Source organism: Anabas testudineus, chromosome 4, assembly GCF_900324465.2.
Source record: "Anabas testudineus chromosome 4, fAnaTes1.2, whole genome shotgun sequence".
In the NCBI taxonomy this organism is placed as follows: domain Eukaryota; kingdom Metazoa; phylum Chordata; class Actinopteri; order Anabantiformes; family Anabantidae; genus Anabas; species Anabas testudineus.
Window position 1 is genome coordinate 13,839,619 of NC_046613.1, and position 12,270 is coordinate 13,851,888.

At 38.8% G+C, this 12,270-nt stretch overlaps 1 protein-coding gene across 4 annotated transcripts in view; it reads left to right on the forward strand.

The window, feature by feature from the left end:
- The window catches only part of pex5la (peroxisomal biogenesis factor 5-like a), a 72,637-nt gene that overhangs the window by 48,483 nt on the left and 11,884 nt on the right, over positions 1-12,270 (forward strand). For all 4 annotated transcript variants that reach the window (XM_026345263.1, XM_026345265.1, XM_026345264.1 and 1 more), the window contains 3 exons: positions 8,648-8,764; positions 9,374-9,517; positions 12,196-12,266. In XM_026345263.1, coding sequence (XP_026201048.1) covers positions 8,648-8,764; positions 9,374-9,517; positions 12,196-12,266 — 332 coding nt within the window. The remainder of the gene's footprint in view (positions 1-8,647; positions 8,765-9,373; positions 9,518-12,195; positions 12,267-12,270) is intronic.

A 12,270-nucleotide genomic window follows, 5' to 3' on the forward strand; every position in this document is an offset into this window, starting at 1 on the left:
ATGTATAGAGTTATGAAATATGCCAGGATCGTGATAGGGTTTGCCATAGCAACAACGTGGAGGATTACATGAATAAGCTTTTGTCTAAAGCTCAAGTGATTTTCATCACCTTTCCTTTTCAGTGTCTCTGTACATTACTTGAACATTTGATCCACTGATTAAATGAGTGGGATGAAATGAGAATTTTCATTCAAAACTTTAATGAATTTTCATTCTCTTTTGCAATATGCTTGGACACTTTTGCAGGCTTTCTTTCTGCCAAAGATATTTTTAGTAAAGTCACATCACACAATCAATCACAACTGCTACCTGAGTGACTGAAAAAGCTGAGTTACTGTACAAGAGTTCAGGTAACAGTAACAGACGGGAAAGTTTTGTTTGTGTGTTGTTTTTTTTAACTTGCAATAAAACCACTCTACCACTCAATGGGCATTTGCTTTCCCAGAAAATGGGAGCAAGCCCTGTACTATTGAGTTACTCCTGCTTTACTGAGGTCTACAGTAGACTGTTGCACACTTGGCTATGTGTAATGGTCAATAAATAATACAGAAGAGACAGGAATATGGTGAGAAAGTGAGAGAAACAGCTGCAAAGGAGTGGGCCGACTCGCTTGGGAATTCCTTCCCAAACTTAGCAATGATGTCACATTTTGTATAAGCCACAAGCGGCATCTTCTCCAAATAATTGCACAGTTTAGGTACACGTGTCGGCCCGAGGGCAGGTAAGTGATGAGATTCTGCGATGCGCCTGTCTGAGCGTGCATCATCGATTAGTAACACTATCTCACAGCTTTGATCGAGCAGTGTGAGTGCTGGCCTGCACTTTAGAGGTGCTCGGATGCAAGTGGTCAGCCATTTTGGCTTCGACTGCCAATGTCAAAGTCCACAATCAGATTATTTCCCATTTAAGAAGCTGTGCATATGCATTCTCTTTCATACTTAAAAAGACACAGAGGTAGAAACAGCTCAGATGGCAGAGAGAACATTGAATCAGCACTCTGCGCTTCTGCCAATTCATTCAATTAGATAAAGCAGCCAAATGTTAGAAAATTAGGACCCAAGGATGGAGCAGAAAAGAAATTAGGCTCCAAAATATGGACCATTTAACAAAGGTGACAGGTTTTATGCTTTTTACACATAAAAAATCATCAGTGAATAGGAAGAATAAAAACTGTAGCGGGTTAAGAGAGGGAGCTCAGCTTTGGATTCATTTGTAAAGAGGCTGATAGAGAGATATTTTCTGAGTAGGTTATTGTCATATGAGGATACCGTCAATTACTCTGAGTTGATGACAATGTCATATTTTTAATAAATATACAACCATTGAAACAGCTGCGGGGCAAATTGTGACTTCAGGGAACAATCTTTTGGCTGTGCAAGATGAGAAAGCTCTCCCACTGTGGCGATAAAGATGAGATGACGGTGACTATGTGGCCTCTTGTTTGATTAAAATAGCAAGACGACGGGGTTTTCTTTTTTTTTTTATCTTGCAGAGTATTGGTCTTGGGTGGTTTAGTGAGAGATGGAGAAGGAAAACAGAAGTTAGAGATGCAGACTTGTGATCAAAAGGTCAGTGGTTTTAATCCAAAGGCCTGCTGGGAAAACATGGATGGTGAAAGTAAATGAGTAATGCCCTCAACAACTTCCATCAGTGTTCCCTGGAGCAGACCACTTAATACCATCCATTTCCAGAGAAACTGCAGCGTTTCAGCATGTGAATAAGGGTGAATAAGGCATCTACCAGCAACCCTGCCAGTAACCATGTGTCCTAGAAACTAAGTTCATGTACTACTAATTTGTAACAATAAATTAAAAAGAAATGTAAAGCCACCTGCATTACTGCATCACTAAATGATTATTTACACAACATGAATCTCTTAAGGTTAATGAGAGTTTAGGATTTTGGTTAAACATCAAGCAAATGCAGCAGGGTTAACTTACGGACACAATGAACTTCATATGGCTAACATGTTAGCAATGCTTATTTAAATCAGCAATGTTATCATTCATTTGAAATTTCTGACCACCTTGCAAATCCAATATTCTCTCTCTTATAGCTCTGTTTTTTTGACTCTGGCAACTCCAGAGGGAAATCACGCGCTCTTTGAGTGGAGAATAATAATCCAAACTTACTCAGCAAAGCAACTTAGTAATACAAGTTTAATACAAACACAATATGCAAAAGACAGGTTTGCTGCAGGTGAATTGTGATAAGAAAGTGAAAGCACTTTGAATAGAACATGATCAATTACCAGACTAAAGTGCTTCACAACAATGCAAACGTTTCATAGATTCACAGTAAATGGCCCTGGCCACAGTAGCTCTATGTGTTTTTAATCACAGAAAGTCATACAGTATGGTGGGTATCTGAGGGGGGCCATTGTCTGCCAAAATGCATTCACAGCACTTTGTCCTCCAAAATATATTTTGAATTCGTCTGTGACAATATCTGGACTCTATTCCAGACTCCAGTATTTCTGTATTGCTGACCAAGGACTTGGCCTATACAGCAGAGCAGTGGGTGGCTCATTAACATTAAAAGGCCAAGTCAGCCCTGCTCTGGAAATGGCGACAGTTTACGTTTTTTTTTTTTTTTCTCTTTTGGCAAGGCTACTCTGTGTCACAGGTAAATAATGAGGCTTTCTGTTCCTGGGCAAAGTGGATAAGTCAGCCCTATTCATGAGCTTAAAGATTAAAGATGCCATACACAATAAATATCATTGTCATTGAAGTTGTATTATATTTTCACCCAATGAAACAACATCAAAAAAACAAATAGGCCTTTTAAAAACACAGTTTAAATAAAAGCATAGCCCGTAACATCTAGCAGGCTAGCAACATGATTTATAACAACAAAAAAAGGCAAAAATAAAAATGTGCAAGATATATAAGCCAGCGGGCTTGTAACCTTCCCTCTTCAATGGTGTGCCTGTAACAAACAAATAGAGACGCTTTCTTTCCACCCTCGACATCAGGGTAGAGTAGCTGTTGCTACAAATCCGCTGGAGGTAGGGATCGTCATCTTTGCAGGCTCCATACAACAGGAAGTCAGCTTTGCTTCTTCTTTATGTTCAATAATATGACCCAACTACTCCACCGCACTATTTGTTAAGTTGTGAGACACTGCCCAAAGATTGCAGAAAGCCAATCTTTGGCCTCCACACCACCATCTGACACAAAGTGGCGTCATCTTTATAAAATCCTTTGCGCTGCAGAGGGTTGAGGAAAGTGCATTTGTGCATCAGCACATACAGCGGTTTTTGGTCTCCAGTTTGGCAACAATACCAGCTTTTATGGATTTGATTAACTGGACATCCTTGTTTGAAACAGCCAACCATTTAGGCAGTAGCCATGTATTAACTTTTGTCTCTCTCAGCAATTTAAATGCAAGGACCTTGGCTATGTGTGATATTTTTTTATGTATATAAAATCAATCAATAATCATTAATGTTAGGTTTGTTGGCTCTATCTTCTGTGTCATTTTGAATACAGCCCCCATAAAATGATGACTTTGTTTTTCATTGTTATGTCGTTTCATCTTAACAAATGATTCGGTGTACTTCAATGTGAAACTTGAATAATTTGTTTATCAGGATCTGAAGAGTTCCCTTTTTTTATTTGAGTCTCTCCTTGTCACTAGATGAAAAGCCAAAAAGCTTTTTTCGTTTCTTCCTCTAATCCAGCAACTAAACAGCCACTTGCTAAGTCTTGCTAATGCAACAAATTAATGCAAATTCAAACATCTCTAACAATTCACCAATTCAACAAAGGTGAGCTGCTTTAATTTACGGGGGAATTAACAATGTTCAATCCAGCAGTTCAAACACTGAGTAAGAGGATCATGAAAACCTGACTGCAATAGCCTGTGTGATTGTTGCCAGAAGCTTTCAATCCTGTAGACCTACATTTCTCCTTATACCTACTGTATATTCATGTGCGAAATCATCTTCAGATTGTCAGGACTGACAGATTTGCATACATTTAGACATTAATATGATTTGTACTTCAGCAAAGATATTGTTTTATTTTGCAAAAAAATTACCACCAAACAGGTTATCTGAGTGATGTTATGTGTCATGAAGTCTTTATATTTGACAAATAACATCAATAACACGCCCTTGTCTATAGTGAGTTCTGACAGTAGCTTTGGGAAGACAAAAAAAGAGAACAGTTTTTGACAATAAGGTGCATCCAAAGACATGCAGGCTATGTTAACTGACAAGTGAACGACCCTGTGATAGACTGGCAATCATTTCAGGGTGTACCCTTCCACATGGCCAACATCACAACCAGCTCCGTCCCCTAACAGCATAAACGACAAAGTTAATAGATGGACGTTTTGACAGTTACTTTATAATTTTTTATCCCCCTTTAAAGTAAAGTCTGAAAACATCTAAACAAAGGAGCATCCCTTTCTGTTTTAATTGACATATTATCAAGTTCTACAAATGACCTTCCTGACAGATGACATTTATTTTCACAGAACAATTTGTAAATTATCACAGTTCACTTGACTGAAATGCTAATGGATTCTGGAGGCAAAATATAAATACTTTTTTTTTTTTTTTTAAAGTGCACCAACTGCCCTGCAAGGTGCTGAAATCATTATCCATTTTGTCAATAACATATTCATAAGATAACTAATGAATCCCCATCTCCCATCACCCAGTTCTTCTCCAAGCAAGAGTGGCATGTATGGCAGCAGGAAGCACTGGATTCGATCCGTTTCTTGTAACATTTCAGAGCTGCTGAAATTAGACATAGCTACAGGTTTGTGTCAGTGGTACACAGGATATAAATTGCCTCACTGTATCTTTGCCGTGTTCTGCATAATTAAACTGCCAATGTCAGTGATAAAAAACACCCATCACAGCATTATAAATAAGCAACTAAAATTCTTGTAAATTACCAACATATCCCGATATTTACTCAATTGTAACTCTGCAAGCAATTTGCTGTCATATGTGGTTCACCTTAGGGGCAAACACGTTACACAGCAGATGGGATTGCACACAATTGATTGTCTTTAAGGTGCAAATAATGAGACGATACACAAATACAAATACAGCCCCAAAGCATAATGGGTCTATAAAACGTATATGAGCACAATGCCAGTAGCACAAGAACCTTGAGTATAAAGCGGAAACTGCAAGATCATACCACTAAAAATTGTTTTTTAAATTACTTGGCGCACATATATGACTAACTAAACTGATTCTGTTTCTAGTTCTGCTCATGATATCTATGACTTCGAGCCCCTCTATCACTTCGCTCCCTATATTTCCTACACCTCAGTATCTCTGACTGCACTTCCTGACAGAGTCTACAGTGAAGACTTGCCTTGAGGCAATTTGCGCATGAGTCAGCAGCCTGCAATTACTAGCCATCTCTCAGCATCAAGAGCCAAACAGTGGCCTCCATGTCAATCACAGGACTCTAAGACGAGGAGAAGACCTTTGGCATTAATGCTTTTATAGGAGATCTGTGTGACCCTGCCCTGCACTATAGTGTCACTACACACACACAACTGTGCACTGTCATGTACTGATGAGTTTTTTAGCTATAGGGGACTCAGTACGTCATAGGAGGCTGCTGGTATTTATACTCCCAGTTTGCTCTGTGTCTGACAGGAAAGCTGGGAAAAAAAACGCCCCTGTGTCAACTGCACTGATAAGAGTTTAACATGAAAAACAAGCATGACCTTAACTGCATATGTAGTGACAATGCTGTAAACTGGAACGAGGAACCGTGTGCACGTTGTCTCTCAAAATGTTATAGAAGCAAAACTTCAATTTTCATAACAAGAAAATTCTGCAAATACTCCACTCTGAATTATAACGACAATTTCAGGTAAAAAGTATAATATTAGTTCTGATAGTGAAGTTTAAAAATAGACCCTGAGGACTACAAGGCAAACTACATCTTGCACGACTGTCCGTTTTTTATTCAAATAGGTCGTAATTGTTTTTCTCCCCATGTTTAAAATAGAATAATCATTAACATTCCTACTTTTCACAAACTTAGTTTAGCATTCAGCAATTTTTTGGTGAATCAACCAGTCCATAATATTTATGACCTCTCACAAAACTTGTGCATTTATTCACTTTAATGGATGAAGTTAAACTTTATGATATTATTTATTACAAAAGTTGGGATTTGTACAAGGAATAAATAGTTGTTTTAGGTTTTTATGTGCGTGTGTTTTAAGGTGAAGCCTCTTAGCCTCTTACTGATGATCTGATGACCGACATTCTGTACTGTCCCTGAATGCACCAAACATGCTGCTAACACTAACACTGACATGGCCAATGCTGATTGTAATCAGAAATGTGTCGGTATTATTGATCGGAAAAGGTTCTTTTACACTGACAAAATGTAAATGGAAATCAAAGTCATTTCATGTTTAGGTCTGTAAGTGCATAACCAAGATGCTTCCATGTCCAACTGAACTAGAAAGCGGGGTTGCCATACCAGCCACTTTTGAGTTTCTGTCTGAAATATAACAGATATGGCAACTACTGCCAGGCAGTGATACCAAGCTACAATCAGAGAAAACTCACTTAATAAATTCTGATGCTGCTGTCCGGTCATTCTGAGTTCAGAGACACCTATATGTTTTGTTGTGAGAAGCTTGCACAGAGCAGTTGTGATGCTGTGCCGGTGTTGGACCATTTCAGTACAGAGCAACATATTAGGCCTATGTTTAAAGAAACACACACATTTAATGATACTGTTTTTTAGAATAAAAGTGCCAGGGAGTGTGAGCTGCCATAATTTCAGATAAATGTTGACACTGTGACACATCCACTCAACATTGAATCAACACATTCATGTCATCAATCATGTTGGCACATTGTTTCAGCCCTATTCACCACAAAGTTGATGTGCATTGCTCCACATATAAGAATATGCATAAACAGAAGCCACACACCTTTAAATCTGTTCTAAATTTAACAGGTAAGAAGAATATAATAACAATAACAAGAGGCTGGTTGTGTCTTCCTGTATCATTATGATGAACCTTTCTCAAGCTGTTTCAAGTCTTTTTGGCTTAGGCGTCTAAACAGAGTGAGGAGAGATAAAAGCCACATGATCTTTCCTGCATCACTAAAACTCGTAAAGCATCTACCTTTAGCAATGGTCCTAAGATGTGAAGCCATGACTGAATATGCTTTTAGCATCTGTTTCAAAACTACTTTTTGACTTAAGTGCCATCCAACTTCTCAGCGCTTGGAGGCAGACTAGATGTGTTTATTAACAAGGACTTGAGTAAAGCAAAAATAGGTGCATCGGTATAGGTATGTATAGTAAATGAGTTCAAATATATAAAACTCAGATTTATATAATTTCATGTCTTTATTACATTTGAGTTGCTCTCCACTCTGCCTCTCCTTTGCCTTTTGACGGCATCTTTCTAAACTGCTTATCTGTTTTTTTTAGCTTTATCTCAGCCTAACCTGATTATTTTTTCAAACAGCACAGACAACTCTCACCTAAACACTGGGTTTGAGGCCAAGTACAAATTAATGATTTCTTTCAAGTTATGAAATGATGTAAGCACATCATTCAAACAACATTACTGTGATTAAAACAGTTTGCTGCACAGCAGAAGCTGCTGGACCCACTCTTACACTGTTGATTTTTAAAATGACATTTCTGGCAACAGTTTGGAAACGCACATCTTTAGCAAGTATCAATCTATATATTAATCGTATATAATTATCATAAGCAAAATGTATAATATATTAATATCTCAGCCACAGATCTATTGTTACTGACAATTTCTCCATGTTGCTGTTAATGGTGCAGAATTAGCAGAACATTACATTATTTAAAACAAGTGTTGACTGAATGACATCTGTTTCTAATGAAGTGTAAAGATAAGATGTTTTTGGATGGAGGTATTATTTTCATATAGCTAGAACTAGTTAATGCCATCTGTTTGATAGTATGTAAGTTATTGAAACATGTTGAAAAACCACCCTAGCTGTTTGAAGATTACTGACTAATATCATAATATATCCAACAGAATTACTCTACAGGGTTTGGTTTCCTGTTGGATAGCAAATAAGAAGCTGTTCCAGGAAGTGGGTTGGCATATCAACTGATGGGTTAGCCATCAGATAACGGAAATGCCAGCAAATCACAGTTCAAATATCAAGCTCATAAAGTAATTAAAGCCCCATTCCAACCATCCACGCGTTGTTTAACCACGTAAACGCAAAATCTGTTCATGCGCATGATAAAAATGTTTGCCTTACAGATGAAACATGTATGAACGAACCAATAGTACACAACACAACTTTAAACTAACAAATTTAAACCCATTGGAAACATTAGAATAGCATTTTACCTTTAAATTATGATTATTAATTTGCATTTTTAAGACTTGTCAGACCTGCTAATCTTATGTATTTAATTTGTTTGCGTCCAAAGTTTAATTGTTCTTTTGAGCTCTGCTTCAACTTTCAAATGTGATGAGTCATCAGAAAGTGTCCGACAGACGTGACTTTTCAAATTGTAGATTGATGGGAAATTACAAGAGCTGTTGTTGTACTGTGCACTGATCTCTCTTTCCCTCCTCTCCCCCCTTCATCCATCTCTCCATCCTGCCACTGTGACTTACTCTCTCTCTTTGATGTCTGTAGTCGGACACGGAGTTCTGGGATAAGATGCAGGCGGAGTGGGAAGAGCTTGCTCGGCGGAACTGGCTGACAGAGAATGAGCAAGCGCAGATTCCCTCAAGTGTCTCCCCACACGAGAAGGTTACTATCATTAAAAATTAAAACTTTATTTTGATTTTGTATAAATATATGGAATATATTCATCTGCAGATTATATTATCTCTAAATAGTGTGCAACACTGTCTCCTAAAAAAAATGTTTTTAAGATGTAATAACAATATAGATCAACCTAAATCAACACATGAGGCACTGGAGTCGAACTTAGGTCTTCAGTTTCTTACATGTGCGTGCTTTCAAAGATGCACTGTTCTTGAGTTGCCAAAAACTATTTGTTATTACCTAATTAAGCCAGTTACCTCAATAATTAGCCAACAGTTTCAAGAGATCTGAGCTGATTTATCCCAGTGCAGAGCGAGCTCCTAAAGAAAGCTGTTCCAAAGTAATCACGTTCAAAAACAGGCAACAGTACACCGGGGTGATCACCATTTGAAAATGCAAAGTTTAACATTTAAAGAGAAGAGACGAACCCCTGGGAGCTGTGTCCAGGTTTGATGTGATGCAGAAAAGATCGATTCCTGCTGCTGGAGCTTTGCTTGAATCTACAACTGCACAAGCCAGTAGCTCTGGTTTGAATATGAAAGAGAGAAACTGACATTGCCACTGTCCCTGTTTTTTCATTTCTGCTGACAGGGTTACTACTTCCACACAGATAATCCTTATAAGGACTTGCCTAACGCATTTGAAGAGGGGCTAAAGAAGTCTCGAGAGGGAGACTTGCCAAACGCTGTGCTTTTACTGGAAGCAGCTGTCTTGCAGGACCCTCATGACTCAGAGGTGATTTCATCTAGCACACACACATTAACACACACATTGTGTTTATTCCTAATTCATCCAGTCAAGCTGACAATGGAGATGTGCATTTACAGTTGTGTGTGTGGGTGGGGAGGGGTGTATTTTCAAAAGGGGACATCAGTCACAGCTCATGACTAATAAAGCTGCACCAGTCAACCAGACTGAAGCAGCTGGGTTTTCAGTGCAAACTAGAGCTGAATCGAGCCTGAGTCTACCTCACGCTGAGAGAAGCTCCAGATGAAACCAGAGAGAAACAGATTTAATAGGAAGCACCCACAAGCTGGATGCTGATTGCCGTCAAGGGCAGAGGATTTTTTTTTTTTTTCCTTTTGAAAGAGTTGTTTACTGTAGCAAATATAGTCAACTTGCTTATACTCACTTATTTCCATCTGCCCAGTGAGCTGAATAATAGCTCATTCCGCAGGCTTTCCTTTTTTTTCTTCTGTTTGTATTCACCCCGTTTCAAAAGAAGTGACCTCTTTGCAGGCTGAAAGAGCAAAGCCTTCATACAAAGTACTTTCGGAATCCCCTGGAATATACAGAAATGTGCCCGTTATTCCGAGGAGAGGATTATCCCGCGGTGTATGGAACTAATACGATTCCCAAATTCCTGCTAGGGTGCTTAGTGGCTTATTGCCCCACTGTGAAGACCTCTGTATCATTCAGAAATAATTTCGCCCCTCATTTCACAGAGTGGAACGAAATAAGCATCTATAGAGATTTACTTCAGAACAGGTTATTAAGTGTGGCCTTACCGACACAAAATACAAAGACGTAATCTCATAATCTCACATTCTGGATTTGGGGTTAGTTACATCATTTACTACCCTCTTGCTGTGTGCTCAAGGGAGCTTTCTGTTTCCCTAATGTGGGCAAACACTGGCACACAGATCAACTATCATGCCTCTCACACTGTCACAGTCAAGGTTTACAGAGCAAAATCTTAACATTCAGAATACAGCTGAACTGATTAGTCAATTAATCCATTTGTCCAACAGCAGGGAAATTAACAGCAAATATTTGGAAAATTCAATGATCATTTAAGTCATTTTACAGGCATGAATGCCGAACATTAGCTTGTTTCTAATCATCAAAAGTGAGTTTGAGTTCTGTTTCAGTGTTTCCCTCACACAGACTTTGCTTTAGTAGGTTTACATTTCAGTTTAGTTATTTGGAAGATGCTTAAATCCAAAACAACTTACAAGGGAGGTACAAAGCAAGCAAATATCTAAGCCAAGGAGACGAACTTTAAAGTAAAGTGCTCTAGAAAGAGCTGTTTCAGTTTCATGGGGTAAAAGTGCAATCAATTTGTTTTTTAAGTGCAAAAGCTGAAAAGTAAGGCGAGGGAACCACAAGACGTTGTTCTCTTGCAGAGCGCAGTGAGCAAGAGGGACTGTAGACCAGGTTGAGGGAGTTGCTGATGCTGTTGAGTTGACTACTTGTAGACAAGGGTCAGGTCTTTGAACCTGATGCGGGCAGCTGAAAAGTGGTGTAACAAAAATGAGACGAGCTGCTGCATTTAGTGTCTTCTGGAGGAGTTTATTGGTGCATTCTGTTAAACCTGTCAGTAAGACTACTTGCAGTAGTCCAGCCGAGATATGACCAGAGCCTCCTCAATGAGTTGTGTTGCGTTGAGGTTGCAAAGCTTTATTAACGACCCCTCAAGTATATTTGCGCACCCATTTTAAATTTATCCTAGAGAAGAGTAGATTGTAGATTACTTGTTGCTGCTTAAAATGTCAAACACCGCGCATATCAATTCCTTGATTTAAACTGATGACAGAACAATAAGCTGTTGTTGTGCATGTGCTTTCTGCTAGTTGGTGAAGAGACAGGCTTCAATACTGCACCGCAGTATGCAGACAAAGATTGTCAACATAGGGTAAGAGGTATTACACCTATAACACCTCTGGACAATCAGAGAGGAGCGGGTGTCTCTGTAACCTACTTCTAAAAACTCTCAAAACAGAGTCAGATGTCTCCTCTAGTGAAATCACGAGATGATCTCTCCTCAGTTTCAGAGTCTCTCAGTTTAAATTTTCACGTCAATAAATCAACACTGTTAGTTCAGCAGTGGTTTAAAGCAAGTAACTGTTGGAAAAATAGATGTGTTGAGTCAGTAGGTTGTTAACATGGGAACAAAATACATACCATACAATCAATATTAAGTCTTCTTCTGCATATGAACAAGCCTATAGTAAATTATATATTACTTTATTTCGGCTATTTATACTGTTGCAAAAACTCTCCACCATTAGGGTGAAAATGTAAAATAAGTGAGGAGGCCTCCACTATATTATTAATTAACATATGTAAAGAGATGAAGCAAAGATACAGCAGGATGTCAGTAAGTCATCTTTGACAGGTTATTGAGTGGCTTCTGAAGCTGGGCTGATTTAAGAGACTCCACAGACGAGTCTCCAGTCTAAACACTGTCATCATTAATTGCATATGTGGAGTTTAAGAATGAATTGTGAATGTCTAGGAGCTGCTCTGTCTGATAAACTGGCATCATTTTGTGTATGCTGGATCCCAATCATTGTACCTGACAAATGATGCTAAGCCACTGCAACTGCGTTTCAGCCCCTTGAGAACTCAGGCAATGGACTCCAAGTTTCCACCCTGCTGTTTGCTGTTACCTGTATTTTGTTTCCCTGCAGGCTTGGCAAGTGTTGGGGACCACCCAGGCTGAAAATGAGAACGAGCAGGCAGCGATTGTCTCCCTCCAGAGGTAG